The sequence below is a fragment of the Salmo trutta genome, chromosome 16 (genome assembly GCF_901001165.1).
Source record: "Salmo trutta chromosome 16, fSalTru1.1, whole genome shotgun sequence".
Lineage (NCBI taxonomy): Eukaryota > Metazoa > Chordata > Actinopteri > Salmoniformes > Salmonidae > Salmo > Salmo trutta.
The window spans coordinates 5,012,836-5,039,029 of NC_042972.1; the positions used below are offsets into that span (position 1 = coordinate 5,012,836).

The 26,194-nt window shown below is 48.0% G+C and overlaps 1 protein-coding gene across 4 annotated transcripts in view; it reads right to left on the minus strand.

The window, feature by feature from the left end:
- Positions 1–26,194, minus strand: part of pusl1 (pseudouridine synthase like 1) — a 52,852-nt gene that overhangs the window by 23,173 nt on the left and 3,485 nt on the right. For all 4 annotated transcript variants that reach the window (XM_029692830.1, XM_029692829.1, XM_029692827.1 and 1 more), the window contains exons 3-4: positions 1,824–1,876; positions 1,521–1,655 (exon numbers count right to left, since the gene is read on the minus strand). In XM_029692830.1, the coding sequence (XP_029548690.1) occupies positions 1,521–1,655; positions 1,824–1,876 (188 nt within the window). The remainder of the gene's footprint in view (positions 1–1,520; positions 1,656–1,823; positions 1,877–26,194) is intronic.

Genomic DNA, 26,194 nt, shown 5'->3' on the forward strand with positions numbered 1-26,194 from the left:
GTTGTGAGCTACACTAGTTCAATTAGCAGACAACATTTGCTTATAATTCCGTGGCATTATTTTATAGTATGAAGAATATAATTGAACAAAGCTGAATAAAATATAAATCTTTTCTACAAATGATTTGAGGGAGTTCTCACATGCGGCTATTCTGTGTCGAGCAGTTAACAAAGAAACAGGTCCTCCTATATGCTTAATTTAGAGTTATTCATGTAACTTTAGTTGTTCTACAAATGTTGTTTGATGTTTAGTACATTGTAAGGCTGAATGATACGACTCTAATGATGATTTGAAAAAAGTAGCTTGAAAGGCATGAGCTCTGCTTTGTTTTTTGTGCAGGCTGTACACACTTCATCAGTCTCTCATTCACAATTTGACAAGCACTTGATAATGTCTCGAATTTCACGGCGGCATCCCCTTTGTGGCCGAAATGCACCCTATAAAAATCCATGCCTTTTGCAGCCTGAAGTGCTGCGCAATCTGAAGCGACTCTCACTCACATCTCCATCACGTGATCAGGTCTTTCTCACAGGCTACAAGTGAATATTACGAGGTGATGCATGTTGAAGATATTGGAAGAACTGTCCACATTTACTTTTCATCAGCCAACAAGATGAGTAGTCCTAACGAACAGCAAAAGCACTAGCCTATGTTAATCTACTATCTCCCATAAATATTCCAAACATAGTCTGGGACAGTTGTGGGATACGATAGATCCCAAATGAATACAACCACTAGCATAAAAAAAAAACTGTTTTACGCAATGTGTCTGACACAACAGATCAGAACGTTTATCTTAAAATATTAATAAACTATTAGGTTATTTCTTCACATTCTAAGCCCTGCTAATATTAGGAAAGTTGAGAAATAAATATAGTAGGCCTAGCCAATAGAAAGCTGATGGGATCCTCCTCTTTTTAATAGAGGCCATTACTCTGTTTTCTCACGCAATTGCATAGCCTATAGAAACGTTACGCAACATGAGCTCTCATGTAGTGTTTGATAACATTTTCGATTACATTTGCATTGATGTCAGAGTGATTAGAGGGACAATAGAGTGCTGAGTAGCAGGCAGTTAGCTAGTCTGGTAGACTACTAACGACCAGCAGGAGCATCAGAGCTTGGAGAAGCTTAATTATCGTGACTAAACGGTCACGTGGAATTTGACTTCCTTCATGACTCGTGACCCCCGGTGTGGCGGTAATACAGTCCTAACAGCTCTAATCCTTACTCTTTTATGCATTAAAATATAATTCTTATTCATTTAACCTTGGTGCAACCAGGTATTGTGAATTGTGAACATATTTCTATAAATTTTCTGCCAGAAAGAGCCTTCAAATGCATATCCATTTGCTTATTTTGTCTGATGTGGTACAAACTGTTTTATTGATTGATTGACTGATTTGTTCATTGATTGATTGTTTAAATGAATCCAGAGTGGAATATTTAGTTTGAGCTGAATCCGGACTCTTCCAGCAGATTCAATTAAATAATGACCAAATAAGGAAAGGTGCTCTCACCTGATTGGCTCTGGCCTCAGGTGGAAGTTGAGGGCGTCAACCAGGACCTCTTCAGCAAATGGGGGCTTGCCGTTCTGCCGCTGGAGGTCGAAGTGGGCGGAGTTTCCAAGGGCGTGGACACCGGTGTCTGTCCGACTGGAGATGGATAGACAGAGACCTGGTTACACACACACACACACACACACACACACACACACACACACACACACACACACACCCGCACACACACACACACCCGCACACACACATCACACACACACCGCACACACACCCGCACACACACACACACACACACACACACACCTGGAGATGGACAGAGAAACCTCATTCACCGGCCTCAAACTCCGTACCGCATCCTAACAGACAGAGAGAGAGAAAGCTTTTACTATCTCATCCTGGAATATACAAAGTCTGAGGTCACCTGCCTTTGGCCTAAAGAACAAGAACAAAGATTTCATCAACGAAATCAGAAATACAGACATTGTCAGCCTACAACAAACAAGTTATAGAGGATATTGACCCACTGGTTGCCCTTTAGGTTACAGAGAGCTGGTAGTCCCATCCACCAAACTACCAGGTGTGAAACAGGGAAGAGACTCAGAGGGTATGTTAATTTGGTACAGATCAGACGTAACTCACTCTATTAAATTAATCAAAACAGGAACATTTTACATTTGGTTAGAAATAAATAAGGAACTAATCTCAACAGAGAAACAATTCCTCCTCCGGTGCCCCTTTCTAAATGTCTCTATTTTTGCATATTTTGGATACTTTTTTATTTTACCTTTATTTAACTAGGCACGTCAGTTCAGAACAAATTCTTATTTACAATGACGGCCTACCGGGAAACAGTGGGTTAACTGCCTTGTTCAGGGGCAGAATGACAGATTTTTACCTTGTCAGCTCAGGGATTCGATCCAACAACCTTTACGGTTACTGGCCCAATGCTCTAACCACTAGGCTACCTGCTGGTTACTGGCCCAGCGCTCTAACCACTAGGTTACCTGCTGGTTACTGGCCCAGCGCTCTAACCACTAGGCTACCTGCTGGTTACTGGCCCAACGATCTAACCACTAGGCTACCTGCTGGTTACTGGCCCAACGATCTAACCACTAGGCTACCTGCTGGTTACTGGCCCAACGATCTAACCACTAGGTTACCTGCTGGTTACTGGCCCAACGCTCTAACCACAAGGCTACCTGCTGGTTACTGGCCCAATGCTCTAAGCACTAGGCTACCTACTGGTTACTGGCCCAACGCTCTAACCACTAGGCTACCTGCTGGTTACTGGCCCAACGATCTAACCACTAGGTTACCTGCTGGTTACTGGCCCAACGCTCTAACCACTAGGTTACCTGCTGGTTACTGGCCCAATGCTCTAAGCACTAGGCTACCTACTGGTTACTGGCCCAACGCTCTAACCACTAGGCTACCTGCTGGTTACTGGCCCAACGCTCTAACCACTAGGCTACCTGCTGGTTACTGGCCCAATGCTCTAACCACTAGGCTATCTGCTGGTTACTGGCCCAACGCTCTAACCACTAGGTTACCTGCCAATGTTGTCAGATCTTCAACCAAAACATAATATTAGATAAAGGGAACCTGAGTGAATAAATAACACAATAATTTCATTAACAAATTTATGCAACACCCAATGCCCCTGTGTGAAAAAGTAATTGCCCCTTTACACTCAATAACTGGTTGTACTCCCATTAGCTGCAATGACTCCAACCAAACACTTCCTGTAGTTATTGATTAGTCTCTCACGTCGCTGAAACCATTGCCCACTATGGTTGTGAGGTCTGGGGTCCGCTCACCAACCAAGAATTCACAAAATGGGACAAACACCAAATTGAGACTCTGCATGAAGAATTCTGCTAAAACATCCTCTGTGTACAACGTAAAACACCAAATAATGCACGCAGAGCAGAATTATGACGATTCCCACTAATTATCAAAATCCAGAAAAGCGCCAATTTTATAACCACCTAAAAGGAAGCGATTCCCAAACCTTCCATAACAAAGCCATCACCTACAGAGAGATGAACCTGGAGTAGAGTCCCCCTAAGCAAGCTGGTCCTGGGGCTCTGTTCACAAACACAAACAGACCCCACAGAGCCCCAGGACAGCAACACTATTAGACCCAACCAAATCATTAGAAAACAAAAAGATAATTACTTGACACATTGGAAAGAATTAACAAAAAAACAAAGCAAACTAGAATGCTATTTGGCCCTAAACAGAGAGTACACAGTGGCAGAATACCTGACCACTGTGACTGACACAAACTTTAGGAAATCTTTGACTATGTACAGACTCAGTGAGCATAGCCTTGCTACTGAGAAAGGCTGCCGTAGGCAGACCTGGCTCTCAAGAGAAGACAGGCTATGTGCACACTGCCCACAAAATGAGGTGGAAACTGAGCTGCACTTCCTAACCTCCTGACAAATGTTTGACCAATGTTCCCTCCAATGTTTGGAGGCACTGAGCAAATTTTAGGTCTTATGAGCGGAAACTTGATCGTTGTGAGAATTTCCGCCGTTTCCCGTGAACACTGAGGCTGTATCTTTACAGTTTCAGAATAGAAGCCAATAGGTAATTGTGGCTATTGGAGCATAATGTAGGTCTACCAACAAAACCAATGGAGCAAATCCCATAACATTATCACATGGAAATAGCTGTTGATTTCTCCTATATGTGGTGTTCAGTCCATACGTTTTTACATTATGAAGGGCTCGACATTAATTCATGATGTTTTACTTCGCCTGTGACACCACGGCCCAAATAGGTGACTGTAAATTGCATTGTATTGTGTTGTATGATGCAAGAAACCACTTGACAAAATAAAATGTATTATTATTACCATACAGAGATTTAGAAAATATAGGCTTCCCCTTTGCCTATTGGCTTATTTGCATTTTTAATTTTGTCTCAAAATGGAAACAGGAGACAAAGGACTGTGAGACATGGGTTTGATCCTAGACACATGAAAAGCGGGATGTATACGGAGGGCACGGGGCAACAGAAGACGAACAGCAGAGGGGCTAATGATCTTGGAGATGGGGAAAGGGACGATAAACCCGGGGGGGGAAAGTTTGCGGGACTCCACCCGGGCGGGCAGATCTCGGGTGGACAGCAATACCCTGTGCCGGAGACGATACAGGGGTGCCGGGGTCCAGTTGCGGTCTGTTCGTCGTCGATACCTGGAGGTGGGCTTGAGAAGAGCCGACCCGGCTCTCTTCTAGGTACAACGGGAAGGATAATCTCGGGTTCTGGGGTTGTAGCCGCGGGGCTATAGCGGCGTGACAGTGCATCCGGCTTGACATTCTTGGATCCCGATCAGTATGAGATGGAGAAGTTGAACCGGGTGAAAAGCAGGGCCCACCTAGCTTGCATGGAATTGAGACGCTTGGCGGTGCGGAGATATTCCAGGTTGTTGTGGTCTGTCCACACAATGAACGGATGTTCCGCCACCTCCAGCCAGTGCCTCCACTCCTACATCACCATCTTCACCGCGAGAAGCTCACTATTCCTCACATCGTAGTTCCTCTCCAGGGTAGAACACTGTGACAGGACAGCCCCCACTCCGACATCCGAAGCATCGGCCTCCACCATGAACTGGCGGTACGGGTCAGGATGAACCAAGATGGGAGCTGTGGTGAAACGGTGTTTGAGATCCCGGAACGCTTGGCCAGCAGCTGGGGACCACGTGAACGGAACAATGGGAGAGGTGAGTGCAGACAGGAGGGAAGCCAGGGTGCTGAAACACCAGATAAAGCGGCAATAAAAGTTGGAGAATCCCAGGAAACGTTGCAGTTGCACTCTGGAAGTAGGTTGGGGGCAATCCACCACTGCTCTCACCTTCCCGGGATCTATCTGTACACTCCCTGCAGCGATGATGTAACCCAGGAAGTGGATGGTGGAGTGATGGAATTCGCAATTCTCTGCTTTCACAAAAAGCTGGTTCTCCAGGAGCCGTTGGAGAACCTGTCGGACATGGAGCATGTGTTCTTGGGCGGAGCGGGAGAAAACAAGGATGTCGTCGAGGTAGACGAAGATGAACCAGTTCAACATGTCACGGAGAACATCATTAACCAGAGCCTGAAACACAGCAGGGGCGTTGGTAAGGCCAAATGGCATGACCAGATACTCGTAGTGACCGCTGGCCATGTTGAAGGCAGTCTTCCACTCGTCCACTTTCCGTATCCGCACCAGGTGGTAGGGCGTTCCGTAGGCCCAACATGGTGGTCCCCTGGAGCGGCTCAAAGGCCAAGGAGATGAGTGGTAGGGGGTAGCGGTTTTGTCCTTCTGCTCCACAAAGAAGAACCCTGCGCCGGCGAGGGTGGCAGAAGGACGGATGAACCCTGCAGCTAGAGAGTCCTCAATGTAGGTCTCTATAGCCTTGGTCTCCAGACCCGACAGAGAGTACAGTCTTCCCAGGACAAAGTGGTGCCTGGGAGAATGTCAATCCCGCAGTCATAGAGTCGGTACGGCGGAAGCGAAGTGGTCCGGGCCTTACTGAACACCTGCCGGAGGTCCTGGTACTCCATGGAAATGGTGGAAAGGTCCGGGGCAACTTCCGAGCCCCCAGGAAGACGTCCCGGGGCAGGCTGCGCTGACTTCAGGCAATGAGCGTGGCAGAACCGGCTCCAGCCCATGATGGCACCAGCAGACCACTCAATAAGGGGATTGTGTCGCTGGAGCCAAGAGAATCCCAATACCACAGGAACCTGAGGAGACTTAATAAGCAGGAATTGGATCGTCTCGCTGTGGTTCCCTGACACTCGTAGGTTGATGGGGGTGGTATTGTGGGTGACCCGGCCTATAGAGTGCCCGTCCAGCGCACCAACATCCATGGGAATGGAGAGGGGCTCAGTGGGATGCCCAGTGGGGATGCCCAGCTCGGACGCCAGGGTAGCGTCCATAAAGCGGTCATCGGCCCCAGAGTCGATGAGTACCCGGAGAGATTAACTGATTCCCACACACCAAGATGGCATGAAAAGGGGAGCGAGTAAGGGGAGAAGGAACGTTATCCGTACGGCCCACCAGAATACTCGCTCCTACCGGTGAGCCTGTTATTTTAGTGGACAGGTGGCCACGAAATGACCACTAGTCCCGCAATACAGGCAACTCTTCATGTGAAGCCTGTATAGCCGTTCGACTAGGGACAGCCTAGCTCTGCCTAGTTGCATCGGCTCGGGAAGAGGTGAATTGGCTGACTTCGGAGACTCTCGGGGGAACTCGGGTAGCCCCGGGTTCTCTCGGCAACGGCGCCGTTGGGGACTTCCGGGATGTCTCGGAGGCGAGGTGGAAGCCTTGGGCGAGTGAGAGAAATCGAACCTCCTCTCCTTCCTTCGCTCATGTAGTCGCCCATCGATCCAAATGGTCAAGGCGATGAGCGAGTCAAGATCCGTCGGTAGTTCCCAGGCTGCAAGCTCGTCCTTTACTTCCTCCGATACTCCGTGCAGGAACATGTCGAACAGCACCTCCGGGTTCCAGGCACTCTCAGCTGCCAACGTGTGGAAATCCACCACATAGTCTGCCACACTGCGGGAGTCTTGCCGAAGCTGGAGTAACTTCCGGGCAGCCTCTCTCACGGGCAATGGAGCATCGAAAACTTTCTTCACCTCCGCCACGAATTCCTCCAGACTGAAGCATACAGCCGAATGTTGTTCCCATACTGCCATAGCCCAGGCGAGAGCCCTCCTGGACATCAGCGTGATGAGGTACGCTATCTTAGAGCGATCCGAGGGGAAGGAGGAGGGCTGCAGCTCGATCATGAGGAAACACTGAGCGAGAAACGCCCGACAGGTGCCCGACGCTTCATCGAAGTGTTCCGGGGGAGCGGGGTTCCCGTGTAAATCGGGGTGTACTGGGTGGTGGCACTGCTAACAACCAGGTTACTGAGGGGCTGGGAAGTTACCGTCGTAGTAGGCTGCCTAACAGACCACCCACCGAATTGCTCCAGCAATGTGTTCAACACTCGGTCATGGCGTTCGGACAAGGTCTGGAACCCTTCCACAAGACCACGAAGCAACTCCTCGTGCCTTCCAATGGTGGCTCCTTGGGGAGGAGAGGGCGTTGCGGATCTGGTCCAAGTCTGCTGGGTCAGTCATGGCCAGTTCGTACTATCACATTTCAGGAGAAGATCCAGATGCAGACATTGTTGAACGACAGGTCAAGGGCAGGCAGAGGTCAGTAATCCAGATCAGAGACCATAAGGTACAGAACGGCAGGCAGACTCTGGGTCAGGGCAGGTAGAATGGTCAAAACCGTGAAAACTAGAAAACAGGAACTAGAAAAAGACAGGAGCAAGGGGAAAAACCGCTGGTAGGCTTGAAAAACAAAACTAACTGGCCACAGACAAAACAGAGAACACAGATATAAATACACTGGGGATAATGAGGAAGGTGGGCGATACCTCGAGGGGGGTGGAGACAAGCACAAAGAGGTGAAACAGATCAGGGTGTGACATTCACCAAACTGTTGCCACAAAGTTGGAAGCACAGAATCGTCTAGAATGCCATTGTATGCTGTAGCGTTGGTGATCTTAGGCTTGTGTACGGCTGCTCGGCCATGGAAACCCATTTCATGAAGCTATTACCGTTATTATGCTGCCGTTTCTTCTAGAGGCAGTTTGGAACTCGGTAGTGAGTGTTGCAACTGAGGACAGACGATTTTTACGCGCTATGCACTTCAGCACTCGGCAGTCCCGTTCTGTGAGCTTGGGTGGCCTACCACTTCGTAGGTGAGCCGTTGTTGCTCCTAGACGTTTCCACTTCACAATAATGGCACTTACAGTTGACCGGGGCAGCTCTAGCAGGGCAGAAATGTGATGAACTGACTCGTTGGAAAGGTGGCATCCTATGACGGTGCCACGTTGAAAGTCACTGAGCTCTTCAGTAAGGCCATTCTACTGCCAACGTTTGTCTATGGAAATTGCATGGCTGTGTGCTCGATTTTATACACCTGTAAGCAACGGGTGTGGCTGAAATAGCCAAATCCACTAATTTGAAAGGGTGTCCATATACACTAGACATACTAAAGTATCTTCCCTTTCATACTTTGCACATTGTTACAACACTGTACATAGCCAATAATATAACATTTGAAATGTCTATATTATTTTAAAACTTGTTAGTGTAATGTTTATTGTTAATTTCTGATTGTTCATTTCCCTTGTTTATTTTCCTTTTGTTTGTCGCGCGCGCGCAAGAGAGAGAGAATGAAATCGATTCTTGACTTGAACCACCATGAGCTTGTTGTGATGATAAGCTAAAACAGAACAGTCAGAAACAAGCCTCGGAATGTCGGTCCACAAACTGAATCATGGAACAAGATTCTAAATGAGACATTCCATTCATGTGGTAGGAGGTGAACCCATAGAGTCATGTCTGGTAGGAGGTGAACCCATAGAGTCATGTCTGGTAGGAGGTGAACCCATAGAGTCATGTGGTAGGAGGTGAACCCATAGAGTCATGTGGTAGGAGGTGAACCCATAGAGTCATGTCTGGTAGGAGGTGAACCCATAGAGTCATGTCTGGTAGGAGGTGAACCCATAGAGTCATGTCTGGTAGGAGGTGAACCCATAGAGTCATGTGGTAGGAGGTGAACCCATAGAGTCATGTCTGGTAGGAGGTGAACCCATAGAGTCATGTCTGGTAGGAGGTGAACCCATAGAGTCATGTCTGGTAGGAGGTGAACCCAGAGAGTCATGTCTGGTAGGAGGTGAACCCAGAGAGTCATGTCTGGTAGGAGGTGAACCCAGAGAGTCATGTCTGGTAGGAGGTGAACCCATAGAGTCATGTCTGGTAGGATGTGAACCCATAGAGTCATGTGGTAGGAGGTGAACCCATAGAGTCATGTCTGGTAGGAGGTGAACCCATAGAGTCATGTCTGGTAGGAGGTGAACCCATAGAGTCATGTGGTAGGAGGCTAACCCATAGAGTCATGTCTGGTAGGAGGTGAACCCATAGAGTCATGTGGTAGGAGGTGAACCCATAGAGTCATGTCTGGTAGGAGGTGAACCCATAGAGTCATGTGGTAGGAGGTGAACCCATAGAGTCATGTGGTAGGAGGTGAACCCATAGAGTCATGTCTGGTAGGAGGTGAACCCATAGAGTCATGTCTGGTAGGAGGTGAACCCATAGAGTCATGTCTGGTAGGAGGTGAACCCATAGAGTCATGTGGTAGGAGGTGAACCCATAGAGTTATGTGGTAGGAGGTGAACCCATAGAGTCATGTCTGGTAGGAGGTGAACCCATAGAGTCATGTCTGTTAGGAGGTGAACCCAGAGAGTCATGTCTGGTAGGAGGTGAACCCATAGAGTCATGTCTGGTAGGAGGTGAACCCATAGAGTTATGTGGTAGGAGGTGAACCCATAGAGTCATGTCTGGTAGGAGGTGAACCCATAGAGTCATGTGGTAGGAGGTGAACCCATAGAGTCATGTCTGGTAGGAGGTGAACCCATAGAGTCATGTCTGGTAGGAGGTGAACCCATAGAGTCATGTCTGGTAGGAGGTGAACCCATAGAGTCATGTGGTAGGAGGTGAACCCATAGAGTCATGTGGTAGGAGGTGAACCCATAGAGTCATGTCTGGTAGGAGGTGAACCCATAGAGTCATGTGGTAGGAGGTGAACCCATAGAGTCATATGGTAGGAGGTGAACCCATAGAGTCATGTCTGGTAGGAGGTGAACCCATAGAGTCATGTCTGGTAGGACGTGAACCCATAGAGTCATGTGGTAGGAGGTGAACCCATAGAGTCATGTGGTAGGAGGTGAACCCATAGAGTCATGTCTGGTAGGAGGTGAACCCATAGAGTCATGTGGTAGGAGGTGAACCCATAGAGTCATGTGGTAGGAGGTGAACCCATAGAGTCATGTCTGGTAGGAGGTGAACCCATAGAGTCATGTCTGGTAGGAGGTGAACCCATAGAGTCATGTGGTAGGAGGTGAACCCATAGAGTCATGTCTGGTAGGAGGTGAACCCATAGAGTCATGTCTGGTAGGAGGTGAACCCATAGAGTCATGTCTGGTAGGAGGTGAACCCATAGAGTCATGTCTGGTAGGAGGTGAACCCATAGAGTCATGTGGTAGGAGGTGAACCCATAGAGTCATGTCTGGTAGGAGGTGAACCCATAGAGTCATGTCTGGTAGGAGGTGAACCCATAGAGTCATGTCTGGTAGGAGGTGAACCCAGAGAGTCATGTCTGGTAGGAGGTGAACCCAGAGAGTCATGTCTGGTAGGAGGTGAACCCAGAGAGTCATGTCTGGTAGGAGGTGAACCCATAGAGTCATGTCTGGTAGGATGTGAACCCATAGAGTCATGTGGTAGGAGGTGAACCCATAGAGTCATGTCTGGTAGGAGGTGAACCCATAGAGTCATGTCTGGTAGGAGGTGAACCCATAGAGTCATGTGGTAGGAGGCTAACCCATAGAGTCATGTCTGGTAGGAGGTGAACCCATAGAGTCATGTGGTAGGAGGTGAACCCATAGAGTCATGTCTGGTAGGAGGTGAACCCATAGAGTCATGTGGTAGGAGGTGAACCCATAGAGTCATGTGGTAGGAGGTGAACCCATAGAGTCATGTCTGGTAGGAGGTGAACCCATAGAGTCATGTCTGGTAGGAGGTGAACCCATAGAGTCATGTCTGGTAGGAGGTGAACCCATAGAGTCATGTGGTAGGAGGTGAACCCATAGAGTTATGTGGTAGGAGGTGAACCCATAGAGTCATGTCTGGTAGGAGGTGAACCCATAGAGTCATGTCTGGTAGGAGGTGAACCCAGAGAGTCATGTCTGGTAGGAGGTGAACCCATAGAGTCATGTCTGGTAGGAGGTGAACCCATAGAGTTATGTGGTAGGAGGTGAACCCATAGAGTCATGTCTGGTAGGAGGTGAACCCATAGAGTCATGTGGTAGGAGGTGAACCCATAGAGTCATGTCTGGTAGGAGGTGAACCCATAGAGTCATGTGGTAGGAGGTGAACCCATAGAGTCATGTCTGGTAGGAGGTGAACCCAGAGAGTCATGTCTGGTAGGAGGTGAACCCATAGAGTCATGTCTGGTAGGATGTGAACCCATAGAGTCATGTGGTAGGAGGTGAACCCATAGAGTCATGTCTGGTAGGAGGTGAACCCATAGAGTCATGTCTGGTAGGAGGTGAACCCATAGAGACATGTGGTAGGAGGTGAACCCATAGAGTCATGTGGTAGGAGGTGAACCCATAGAGTCACGTCTGGTAGGAGGTGAACACATAGAGTCATGTCTGGTAGGAGGTGAACCCATAGAGTCATGTGGTAGGAGGTGAACACATAGAGTCATGTCTGGTAGGAGGTGAACCCATAGAGTCATGTCTGGTAGGAGGTGAACCCATAGAGTCATGTGGTAGGAGGTGAACCCATAGAGTCATGTCTGGTAGGAGGTGAACCCATAGAGTCATGTGGTAGGACGTGAACCCATAGAGTCATGTCTGGTAGGAGGTGAACCCATAGAGTCATGTGGTAGGAGGTGAACCCATAGAGTCATGTGGTAGGAGGTGAACCCATAGAGTCATGTCTGGTAGGAGGTGAACCCATAGAGTCATGTCTGGTAGGAGGTGAACCCATAGAGTCATGTGGTAGGAGGTGAACCCATAGAGTCATGTGGTAGGAGGTGAACCCATAGAGTCATGTGGTAGGAGGTGAACCCATAGAGTCATGTCTGGTAGGAGGTGAACCCATAGAGTCACGTCTGGTAGGAGGTGAACCCATAGAGTCATGTGGTAGGAGGTGAACCCATAGAGTCATGTCTGGTAGGAGGTGAACCCATAGAGTCATGTCTGGTAGGAGGTGAACCCATAGAGTCATGTGGTAGGAGGTGAACCCATAGAGTCATGTCTGGTAGGAGGTGAACCCATAGAGTCATGTGGTAGGAGGTGAATCCATAGAGTCATGTGGTAGGAGGTGAACCCATAGAGTCATGTCTGGTAGGAGGTGAACCCATAGAGTCACGTCTGGTAGGAGGTGAACACATAGAGTCATGTCTGGTAGGAGGTGAACCCATAGAGTCATGTGGTAGGAGGTGAACCCATAGAGTCATGTCTGGTAGGAGGTGAACCCATAGAGTCATGTGGTAGGAGGTGAACCCATAGAGTCATGTCTGGTAGGAGGTGAACCCATAGAGTCATGTGGTAGGAGGTGAACCCATAGAGTCATGTCTGGTAGGAGAGAACCCATAGAGTCGTGTGGTAGGAGGTGAACCCATAGAGTAATGTCTGGTAGGAGGTGAACCCATAGAGTCATGTCTGGTAGGAGGTGAACCCATAGAGTCATGTCTGGTAGGAGGTGAACCCATAGAGTCATGTCTGGTAGGAGGTGAACCCATAGAGTCATGTCTGGTAGGAGGTGAACCCATAGAGTCATGTCTGGTAGGAGGTGAACCCATAGAGTCATGTCTGGTAGGACGTGAACCCATAGAGTCATGTCTGGTAGGAGGTGAACCCATAGAGTCATGTCTGGTAGGAGGTGAACCCATAGAGTCATGTGGTAGGAGGTGAACCCATAGAGTCATGTGGTAGGAGGTGAACCCATAGAGTCATGTCTGGTAGGAGGTGAACCCATAGAGTCATGTGGTAGGAGGTGAACCCATAGAGTCATGTCTGGTAGGAGGTGAACCCATAGTCACGTCTGGTAGGAGGTGAACACATAGAGTCATGTCTGGTAGGAGGTGAACCCATAGAGTCATGTCTGGTAGGAGGTGAACCCATAGAGTCATGTGGTAGGAGGTGAACCCATAGAGTCATGTGGTAGGAGGTGAACCCATAGAGTCATGTGGTAGGAGGTGAACCCATAGAGTCATGTGGTAGGAGGTGAACCCATAGAGTCATGTCTGGTAGGAGGTGAACCCATAGAGTCATGTCTGGTAGGAGGTGAACCCATAGAGTCATGTGGTAGGAGGTGAACCCATAGAGTCATGTGGTAGGAGGTGAACCCATAGAGTCATGTGGTAGGAGGTGAACCCATAGAGTCATGTGGTAGGAGGTGAACCCATAGAGTCATGTCAGACTGGGTGGGACTTCATGTCATGACGTTATACTATGTCCACAATATTCAGATCACAGACGGGAACTGCGGATATTAAACCAAATACTTTTTCAGCCAGTAGTTACAGCCGCTGTATAGATTAGCCCAGTGATGAGATTAACAACCACACACCCAAACAGACACTAAATAATGAGCACACACAACCATATATACACACTCACAGTTACCACACTAAACATTTCAGAGACCTGCCTAACCCTCGCAGGACCTGAGTCACTAGACTGAACGTCCTGTTTCAAAGCTCTAAAATCAGGTGTCAGAAAGCATCAACAACCGACCGTGTGAACCAAATATTCACTTCAGGACAGACGACATCGTTTATTTTTAAATTCAACCTTTATTTAACACGGCAAGTCAGCTAGTAGTAATGATGCCGTAATGGTTTTCTGTGATCTCTGCAAAAGAGTTGGATAAATGCCCATTCATTTTTATTTCACTATTTGTTAATCAACTTCTCCATTTCTTATTTGTTAAATGTTGAAAGGAAATCTGAAAAACAAACATATTGTTGTAATTTCAGACGGCACGTGTGAATACGGTACACAGAGATCCAGATTGTACAGACCAGTGAACCTTTTTTCACATGGGAGGCTATCTGTAGGCTTTACATACTACTGGAGAATAAATATTAACTTCAAATCATATTATAAATCCAAACTTTCATACCAGTCTATTTCACAGCTATAGACTGGGTGTGCATGTGTGAACAGACTGGCCCATAAAAACCCATCAGATTGTAAGGGGCTTGTTTTACGGTCCAATAACATCTACCCAGACATGTTCGACACAGCTCTCTCTCCATCTCCAACCCCCCATCTCTCTTTCTTTCTCCCTCTCTCCATCGGTCTCTCCACTCTGAAGCAGCAGAAGCAGCAGAAGCAGCAGAAGCAGCAGAAGCAGGCATCCATATACGAACCACACCACAGAAATATCCTCCTTCGTTCCTCTCGGGCAAACTGTCATTAAAGCTAAATTCCAAACCATTCTAGAATGTCTTGTTACTTCCTTTGTTGAAGTAGCCAAAAGTCACCGATCTGACATTATTCAGGATAAGTGAATGTGTGGTTTCACCTTGAAATTGCCTTACTGTAGATCAGTGTTTCTGTTTGAGGAAGGGATGCATTTTCAAAAGGGCTTACAACAACAATTGACAGGTTTTTTTCTTCAGGTACTGCAGATGTGAATGAACACAGGCTGTCAATACTTTTTTTTAGCTGCTTGTCAATCGCATTTATTGACATGTAATTATGTGAATCGTTACCGGAATGGTCGATGTCAATGGTACACTAGACATTAGGTAGGAAGCCAGTATCTCCAGACGTCTCCTCTCTCTCTCTAGCTGGTAGTCTCTTCAGTCAGTATCTCCAGATCTCTCCTCTCTCTCTCTCTAGCTGGTAGTCTCTTCAGCCAGTATCTCCAGATCTCCTCTCTCTCTCTCTAGCTGGTAGTCTCTTCAGTCAGTATCTCCAGATCTCCTCTCTCTCTAGCTGGTAGTCTCTTCAGCCAGTATCTCCAGATCTCCTCTCTCTCTAGCTGGTAGTCTCTTCAGCCAGTATCTCCAGATCTCTACTCTCTCTAGCTGGTAGTCTCTTCAGTCAGTATCTCCAGATCTCCTCTCTCTCTAGCTGGTAGTCTCTTCAGCCAGTATCTCCAGACCTCTCCTCTCTCTCTAGCTGGTAGTCTCTTCAGTCAGTATCTCCAGATCTCCTCTCTCTCTAGCTGGTAGTCTCTTCAGTCAGTATCTCCAGATCTCCTCTCTCTCTAGCTGGTAGTCTCTTCAGTCAGTATCTCCAGATCTCTCCTCTCTCTCTAGCTGGTAGTCTCTTCAGCCAGTATCTCCAGATCTCCTCTCCTCTCTCTCTAGCTGGTAGTCTCTTCAGCCAGTATCTCCAGATCTCTCCTCTCTCTCTCTAGCTGGTAGTCTCTTCAGCCAGTATCTCCAGATCTCCTCTCTCTCTAGCTGGTAGTCTCTTCAGTCAGTATCTCCAGATCTCTCCTCTCTCTCTCTAGCTGGTAGTCTCTTCAGCCAGTATCTCCAGACGTCTCCTCTCTCTCTAGCTGGTAGTCTCTTCAGCCAGTATCTCCAGATCTCTTCTCTCTCTCTCTAGCTGGTAGTCTCTTCAGTCAGTATCTCCAGATCTCTCCTCTCTCTCTCTAGCTGGTAGTCTCTTCAGCCAGTATCTCCAGATCTCTCCTCTCTCTCTAGCTGGTAGTCTCTTCAGTCAGTATCTCCAGATCTCTCCTCTCTCTCTAGCTGGTAGTCTCTTCAGTCAGTATCTCCAGATCTCTTCTCTCTCTCTCTAGCTGGTAGTCTCTTCAGCCAGTATCTCCAGATCTTCTCTCTCTCTAGCTGGTAGTCTCTTCAGCCAGTATCTCCAGATCTTCTCTCTCTCTAGCTGGTAGTCTCTTCAGCCAGTATCTCCAGATCTCCTCTCTCTCTCTAGCTGGTAGTCTCTTCAGCCAGTATCTCCAGATCTTCTCTCTCTCTAGCTGGTAGTCTCTTCAGCCAGTATCTCCAGATCTCCTCTCTCTCTCTAGCTGGTAGTCTCTTCAGTCAGTATCTCCAGATCTCCTCTCTCTCTAGCTGGTAGTCTCTTCAGCCAGTATCTCCAGACGTCTCCTCTCTCTCTCTAGCTGGTAGTCTCTTCAGTCAGTATCTCCAGATCTCTCCTCTGTCTCTCTAGCTGGTAGTCTCTTCAGTCAGTATCTCCAGACCTCCTCTCTCTCTCTAGCTGGTAGTCTCTTCAGCCAGTATTTCCAGACGTCTCCTCTCTCTCTCTAGCTGGTAGTCTCTTCAGCCAGTATCTCCAGATCTCCTCTCTCTCTAGCTGGTAGTCTCTTCAGTCAGTATCTCCAGATCTCTCCTCTCTCTAGCTGGTAGTCTCTTCAGTCAGTATCTCCAGATCTCCTCTCTCTCTAGCTGGTAGTCTCTTCAGCCAGTATCTCCAGATCTCTACTCTCTCTCTCTAGCTGGTAGTCTCTTCAGTCAGTATCTCCAGATCTCCTCTCTCTCTCTCTAGCTGGTAGTCTCTTCAGCCAGTATCTCCAGATCTCCTCTCTCTCTAGCTGGTAGTCTCTTCAGCCAGTATCTCCAGATCTCCTCTCTCTCTAGCTGGTAGTCTCTTCAGTCAGTATCTCCAGACCTCTCCTCTCTCTCTCTAGCTGGTAGTCTCTTCAGTCAGTATCTCCAGACCTCTCCTCTCTCTCTCTAGCTGGTAGTCTCTTCAGTCAGTATCTCCAGATCTCTCCTCTCTCTCTCTAGCTGGTAGTCAGTCAGAGAGCCAATAACTGTAACCCTGGAAGAAGCCACATCAACCTAGTCTAAAGCCCTCTGTCTGCCTGTCTGTCCACCAGGCCACATCAACCTAGTCTAAACCCCGTCTGCCTGTCTGTCCACATCAACCTAGTCTAAAGCCCTGTCTGCCTGTCTGTCCACCAGGCCACATCAACCTAGTCTAAAGCCCTCTGTCTGCCTGTCTGTCCACCAGAACACATAATGCAGCAGCATGTCACCACAAATATAACTTGTCTTCCAGACGGACATATTCCATAACGCTGACTGATCTCTCTCTGGACCAAAGGAATGGGTGGATGAGTAACCAGGCTAGCCTAGTCCCAGCAACTATATGGTGGATGAAGGCGTAACATGGCTAGCCTAGTCCCAGCAACTATATGGTGGATGGATGAGTAACCAGGCTAGCCTAGTCCCAGCAACTATATGGTGGATGGATGAGTAACCAGGCTAGCCTGGTCCCAGCAACTATATGGTGGCTGGATGAGTAACCAGGCTAGCCTGGTCCCAGCAACTATATGGTGGATGGATGAGTAACCAGGCTAGCCTGGTCCCAGCAACTATATGGTGGATGGATGAGTAACCAGGCTAGCCTAGTCCCAGCAACTATATGGTGGATGGATGAGTAACCAGGCTAGCCTAGTCCCAGCAACTATATGGTGGATGGATGAGTAACTAGCTAGCCTAGTCCCTGCAACTATATGGTGGATGAAGGTGTAACCAGACTAGCCTGGTCCCAGCAACAATATGGTGGATGAAGGTGTAACCAGGCTAGCCTAGTCCCAGCAACTATATGGTGGCTGGATGAGTAACCAGGCTAGCCTGGTCCCAGCAACAATTTGGTGGATGAAGGTGTAACCAGGCTAGCCTGGTCCCAGCAACTATAATGTGGATGAAGGTGTAACCAGGCTAGCCTAGTCCCAGCAACTATATGGTGGATGAAGGTGTAACCAGGCTAGCCTAGTCCCAGCAACTATATGGTGGATGAAGGTGTAACCAGGCTAGCCTAGTCCCAGCAACTATATGGTGGATGGATTTGTAACCAGGCTAGCCTGGTCCCAGTAACTATATGGTGGATGAAGGTGTAACCAGGCTAGCCTGGTCCCAGCAACAATATGGTGGCTGGATGAGTAACCAGGCTAGCCTAGACCCAGCAACTATATGGTGAATGGATTTGTAACCAGGCTAGCCTGGTCCCAGCAACAATATGGTGGATGGATGAGTAACCAGGCTAGCCTAGTCCCAGCAACTATCACGTAGATGAAGGTGTAACCAGGCTAGCCTAGTCCCAGCAACTATATGGTGAATGGATTTGTAACCAGGCTAGCCTGGTCCCAGCAACTATATGGTGGATGGATGAGTAACCAGGCTAGCCTAGTCCCAGCAACAATAATGTAGATGAAGGTGTAACCAGGCTAGCCTAGTCCCAGCAACTATATGGTGAATGGATGAGTAACCAGGCTAGCCTAGTCCCAGCAACTATATGGTGGATGAAGGTGTAACCAGGCTAGCCTAGTCCCAGCAACAATAATGTAGATGAAGGTGTAACCAGGCTAGCCTAGTCCCAGCAACTATATGGTGGATGGATGAGTAACCAGGCTAGCCTAGTCCCAGCAACTATATGGTGGATGGATGAGTAACCAGGCTAGCCTAGTCCCAGCAACTATATGGTGGATGGATGAGTAACCAGGCTAGCCTAGTCCCAGCAACTATAATGTAGATGAAGGTGTAACCAGGCTAGCCTAGTCCCAGCAACTATATGGTGGATGGATGAGTAACCAGGCTAGCCTAGTCCCAGCAACTATAATGTAGATGAAGGTGTAACCAGGCTAGCCTAGTCCCAGCAACTATATGGTGGATGGATGAGTAACCAGGCTAGCCTAGTCCCAGCAACTATATGGTGGATGGATGAGTAACCAGGCTAGCCTGGTCCCAGCAACTATAATGTAGATGAAGGTGTAACCAGGCTAGCCTAGTCCCAGCAACTATAATGTAGATGAAGGTGTAACCAGGCTAGCACAGTACGGCTCAGTTTGACTCAGTAGTGTGGAAAATGTAACTCTCCTACCAGTGGCACTTTGAATGCAGAGGAACACACAGACAGGAACATCTCAATACAGTCACTTCCACTGATCCATGAAATGGTGATGATGTCCTGGAATGTTGTGTGTTCCCAGAGGCTGGTTTTTAAGTCCGAAATAGAGAAATTGAGATGCTGGATTTGTCCAAATAATGTATTCAGTTGCTGGTGTGGGTTTTTGAAGAATGCACTAGAGGCTAAGGAACTGTAACACTACGGTACAGTAGGCTACAGTGAGTCCAATAGCTCTATGGAATAAGGCCTATTTTCATCAACTACAACTGAATGGAGAGAGACCAGTAGTCTCAATTCTAGTAGATCATTCATACTGTATATAAACTCAGCAAAAAAATAAATAAACTTCCTTTTTTCAGGACTCCGTCTTTCAAAGATAATTAGTAAAAATCCAAATAACTTCACAGATCTTCATTGTAAAGGGTTTAAACACCGTTTCCCCATGCTTGTTCAATGAACCATAAACAAGTAATGAACATGCACCTGTGGAACGGTCGTTAAGACACTAACAGCTTACAGACGGTAGGCAGTTAAGGTCACAATTATGAAATCTTAGGACACTAAAGAGGCCTTTCTACTGACTCTGAAAAACACCAAAAGAAAGATGCCCAGGGTCCCTGCTCATCTGCGTGAACGTGCCTTAGGCATGCTGCAAGGAGGCATGAGGACTGCAGATGTGGCCAGGGCAATAAATTGCTATGTCTGTACTGTGAGACGCCTAAGACAGCGCTACAGGGAGATAGGACAGACAGCTGATCGTCCTTGCAGTGGCAGACCACATGTAACAACACCTGCATAGGATCGGTACATCCGAACATCACACCTGCGGGACAGGTACAGGGTGGCAACAACAACTTGTCACATGGGATGACGCTGGAGAGACGAGGAATGCACGGGGAGTCAAAAACATTTAATAAATAACGGACACGGAAGGAGACAGGACCAGCGTCAGCAAACGAGTAACACAGACAAAGAACAATCAATGCAGCAGCGTGGAACTGACAAATACAGGGGAGGAAATAAACAGGTGAGTCCAATATCGCTGATGCGCGTGACGAGGGAAGGCAGGTGTGTGTAATGGATGATAGGAGTGCGTGATGCAGGGCAGCCTGGCGCCCTCAAGCGCCGGGGGGGGAAGAGCGGGAGCAGACGTGAAACAACTGCCCGAGTTACACCAGGAATGCACAATCCCTCCATCAGTGCTCAGACTGTCCGCAATAGGCTGAGAGAGGCTGGACTGAGGGCTTGTAAGGCAGGTCCTGTTGTAAGACAGGTCCTAACCAGACATCACCAGCAACAACGTCGCTTATGGGCACAAACCCTTGCAGCACCTTGGTGGAAGAGTGGGGTAACATCTCACAGCAAGAACTGGCAAATCTGGTGCAGTCCATGAGGAGGAGATGCACTGCAGTACTTAATGCAGCTTGTGGCCTTTTGATTTTGACCCCATGTGTTCAGGGACACATTATTCAATTTCTGTTAGTCACATGTCTGTGGAACTTGTTCAGTTTATGTCTCACTTGTTGAATCTTGTTATGTTCATACAAATATTTACACATGTTAAGTTTGCTGAAAATAAACGCAGTTGACAGTGAGTTTAGATGTCTGGCACTTCGCTACATTTACCTTTCAGTCATTTAGCAGACGCTCTAATCCAGAGCCACTAACAGTTAGTGTGTTCATCTTAAGATAGCTAGCTATCTGACCATACGGCGCTACAGAGGGTAGTGTGAACGACCCAGTACATCACTGGGGCCAAGCTTCCTGCCATCCAGGACCTATATAATAGGCGGTGTCAGAGGAAAGCCCATAAAATTGTCAGAGACTCCAGTCACCAAAGTTATAGACTGTTTTCTCTGCGGTACCGAAGTACCAAGTCTAGGACTAAAAGGCTCCTCAACAGCTTCTACCCCCAAGCCATAAGACTCCTGAACAATTCATAAAAATCACCACCAGACAATTTACATTGACACCCTCCTTCCTTTTGTACACTGCTGCTACTCGCTGTTTATTATCTATGCATAGTCACTTCACCCCTACCTACATGTACAAATTACCTCGACTAGCCTGTACCCCTCCACACTGACTAGGTACCGGTGCCTCCTGTATATAGCCTCCACATTGACTCGGTACCGGTACCCCCTGTATATAGCCTCCACACTGACTAGGTACCGGTGCCTCCTGTATATAGCCTCCACATTGACTCTGTACCGGTACCCCCTGTATATAGCCTCCACACTGACTCTGTACCGGTACCCCCTGTATATAGCCTCCACATTGACTCTGTACCGGTACCCCCTGTATATAGCCTCCACATTGACTCGGTACCGGTACCCCCTGTATATAGCCTCCACACTGACTCGGTACCGGTGCCTCCTGTATATAGCCTCCACATTGACTCGGTACCGGTGCCCCCTGTATATAGCCTCCACACTGACTCGGTACCGGTACCCCCTGTATATAGCCTCCACATTGACTCGGTACCGGTGCCCCCTGTATATAGCCTCCACATTGACTCGGTACCGGTGCCCCCTGTATATAGCCTCCACATTGACTCGGTACCGGTGCCCCCTGTATATAGCCTCCACATTGACTCTGTACCGGTACCCCCTGTATATAGCCTCCACATTGACTCGGTACCGGTGCCTCCTGTATATAGCCTCCACACTGACTAGGTACCGGTGCCTCCTGTATATAGCCTCCACATTGACTCGGTACCGGTACCCCCTGTATATGCCTCCACATTGACTCTGTACCGGTACCCCCTGTATATAGCCTCCACATTGACTCTGTACCGGTACCCCCTGTATATAGCCTCCACACTTGACTCGGTACTGGTACCCCCTGTATATAGCCCCCACATTGACTCTGTACCGGTACCCCCTGTATATAGCCTCCACACTGACTCGGTACCGGTGCCTCCTGTATATAGCCTCCACACTGACTCTGTACCGGTACCCCCTGTATATAGCCTCCACATTGACTCTGTACCGGTAACCCCTGTATATAGCCTCCACATTGACTCTGTACCGGTACCCCCTGTATATAGCCTCCACATTGACTCTGTACCGGTAACCCCTGTATATAGCCTCCACATTGACTCTGTACTGGTACCCCCTGTATATAGCCTCCACATTGACTCTGTACCGGTGCCTCCTGTATATAGCCTCCACATTGACTCGGTACCGGTGCCTCCTGTATATAGTCTCCACAGTGACTCGGTACCGGTAACACCCCTGTATATAGCCTCCATATTGACTCTGTACCGGTACCCCCTGTATATAGCCTCCACATTGACTCTGTACCGGTACCCCCTGTATATAGCCTCCACATTGACTCTGTACCGTAATACCCTGTATATAGCCTCCACATTGACTCTGTACCGGTACCCCCTGTATATAGCCTCCACATTGACTCTGTACCGGTACCCCCTGTATATAGCCTCCACATTGACTCTGTACCGGTACCCCCTGTATATAGCCTCCACAGTGACTCGGTACCCCCTGTATATAGCCTCCACATTGACTCTGTACCGGTACCCCCTGTATATAGCCTCCACATTGACTCTGTACCGGTACCCCCTGTATATAGCCTCCACACTTGACTCGGTACTGGTACCCCCTGTATATAGCCCCCACATTGACTCTGTACCGGTACCCCCTGTATATAGCCTCCACACTGACTCGGTACCGGTGCCTCCTGTATATAGCCTCCACACTGACTCTGTACCGGTACCCCCTGTATATAGCCTCCACATTGACTCTGTACCGGTAACCCTTGTATATAGCCTCCACATTGACTCTGTACCGGTACCCCCTGTATATAGCCTCCACATTGACTCTGTACCGGTAACCCCTGTATATAGCCTCCACATTGACTCTGTACTGGTACCCCCTGTATATAGCCTCCACATTGACTCTGTACCGGTGCCTCCTGTATATAGCCTCCACATTGACTCGGTACCGGTGCCTCCTGTATATAGCCCTCCACAGTGACTCGGTACCGGTAACACCCCTGTATATAGCCTCCATATTGACTCTGTACCGGTACACCCCTGTATATAGCCTCCACATTGACTCTGTACCGGTACCCCCTGTATATAGCCTCCACATTGACTACTGTACCGTAATACCCTGTATATAGCCTCCACATTGACTCTGTACCGGTACCCCCTGTATATAGCCTCCACATTGACTCTGTACCGGTACCCCCCCTGTATATAGCCTCCACATTGACTCTGTACCGGTACCCCCTGTATATAGCCTCCACAGTGACTCGGTACCCCCTGTATATAGCCTCCACATTGACTCTGTACCGGTACCCCCTGTATATAGCCTCCACATTGACTCTGTACCGGTACCCCCTGTATATAGCCTCCACACTTGACTCGGTACTGGTACCCCCTGTATATAGCCCCCACATTGACTCTGTACCGGTACCCCCTGTATATAGCCTCCACATTGACTCTGTACCGGTAACCCTTGTATATAGCCTCCACATTGACTCTGTACCGGGTACCCCCTGTATATAGCCTCCACATTGACTCTGTACCGGTAACCCCTGTATATAGCCTCCACATTGACTCTGTACTGGTACCCCCTGTATATAGCCTCCACATTGACTCTGTACCGGTGCCTCCTGTATATAGCCTCCACATTGACTCGGTACCGGTGCCTCCTGTATATAGTCTCCACAGTGACTCGGTACCGGTAACACCCCTGTATATAGCCTCCATATTGACTCTGTACCGGTACCCCCTGTATATAGCCTCCACATTGACTCTGTACCGGTACCCCCTGTATATAGCCTCCACATTGACTCTGTACCGTAATACCCTGTATATAGCCTCCACATTGACTCTGTACCGGTACCCCCTGTATATAGCCTCCACATTGACTCTGTACCGGTACCCCCTGTATATAGCCTCCACATTGACTCTGTACCGGTACCCCCTGTATATAGCCTCCACAGTGACTCGGTACCCCCTGTATATAGCCTCCACATTGACTCTGTACCGGTACCCCCCTGTATATAGCCTCCACATTGACTCTGTACCGGTACCCCCTGTATATAGCCTCCACACTTGACTCGGTACTGGTACCCCCTGTATATAGCCCCCACATTGACTCTGTACCGGTACCCCCTGTATATAGCCTCCACACTGACTCGGTACCGGTGCCTCCTGTATATAGCCTCCACACTGACTCTGTACCGGTACCCCCTGTATATAGCCTCCACATTGACTCTGTACCGGTAACCCCTGTATATAGCCTCCACATTGACTCTGTACTGGTACCCCCTGTATATAGCCTCCACATTGACTCTGTACCGGTGCCTCCTGTATATAGCCTCCACATTGACTCGGTACCGGTGCCTCCTGTATATAGTCTCCACAGTGACTCGGTACCGGTAACACCCCTGTATATAGCCTCCATATTGACTCTGTACCGGTACCCCCCTGTATATAGCCTCCACATTGACTCTGTACCGGTACCCCCTGTATATAGCCTCCACATTGACTCTGTACCGTAATACCCTGTATATAGCCTCCACATTGACTCTGTACCGGTACCCCCTGTATATAGCCTCCACATTGACTCTGTACCGGTACCCCCTGTATATAGCCCTCCACAGTGACTCGGTACCCCCTGTATATAGCCTCCACATTGACTCTGTACCGGTTACCCCCTTGTAATAGCCTCCACATTGACTCTGTACCGGTACCCCCTGTATATAGCCTCCACATTGACTCTGTACCGGTACACCCTGTATATAGCCTCCACATTGACTCTGTACCGGTACCCCCTGTATATAGCCTCCACATTGACTCTGTACCGGTACCCCCTGTATATAGCCTCCACATTGACTCTGTATCGGTACCCCCTGTATATAGCCTCCACATTGACTCTGTAACGGTACCCCCTGTATATAGCCTCCACATTGACTCTGTACCGGTACCCCCTGTATATAGCCTCCACATTGACTCTGTAACGGTGACCCCTGTATATAGCCTCCACATTGACTCTATACCGGTACCCCCTGTATATAGCCTCCACATTGACTCTGTACCGGTACCCCTGTATATAGCCTCCACATTGACTCTGTACCGGTACCCCCTGTATATAGCCTCCACATTGACTCTGTACCGGTACCCCCTGTATATAGCCTCCACATTGACTCTGTACCGGTACCCCCTGTATATAGCCTCCACATTGACTCTGTACCGGTACTCCCTGTATATAGCCTCCACATTGACTCGGTACCGGTACCCCCCTGTATATAGCCTCCACATTGACTCTGTACCGGTACCACCTGTATATAGCCTCCACATTGACTCTGTACCGTAATACCCTGTATATAGCCTCCACATTGACTCTGTACCGTAATACCCTGTATATAGCCTTGTTATTGTTATTCTTATTGTGTTACTTTTTATTGTTACTTTTTATTTTAGTCTACTTGGTAAATATTTTCTTAACTCTTCTTGAACTGCACTGTTGGTTAAAGGGCTTGTAAGTAAGCAGTTCACAGTAAAGTCTACACTTGTACGTGACAAATAAAGTTTGATTTGAGGTGGGACAATCACATATCACAGTCCTAGTATGTACATTTTTAAAGTAAATAAATACTATTAAATGTGGTATAACTCTATATTGAGCCATATACAGTATAGCCTGTTTCAAGTGTGGTTTTCCTTTCAGGGGAAGATGTTTGCCTGTCTGGAAGTCAGTAAATGCTTTTGGTTTCTCACAAAATATGGGTTTGACCATAGACCAATAACAGGGTATGACTTATGCGGCATGTCAGACTGAGTGGGTTTCCAGTTATTCTGGTAGACCTACAGTGCATTCGGAAAGTATTCAGAGCCCTTGATTTTTTCCACATTGTCACGATACAGCCTTAATCTAAAATGGATTAAATAAAACATTTTCCTCATCAATTTACACACAATACACTATAATGACATCACAATACCCCATAATGACATCACAATACACCATAATGACATCACAATACCCCATAATGACATCACAATACCCCATAATGACATCACAATACCCCATAATGACATCACAATACCCCATAATGACAAAGTGAAAACAGGTTTTTTTATTTTTTTTGCGAATTTATAAAACATAAAAAACAGAAATACCTTATTTACATTAGTATTCAGATCCTTTGCTATGAGACTCGAAATTGAGCTCAG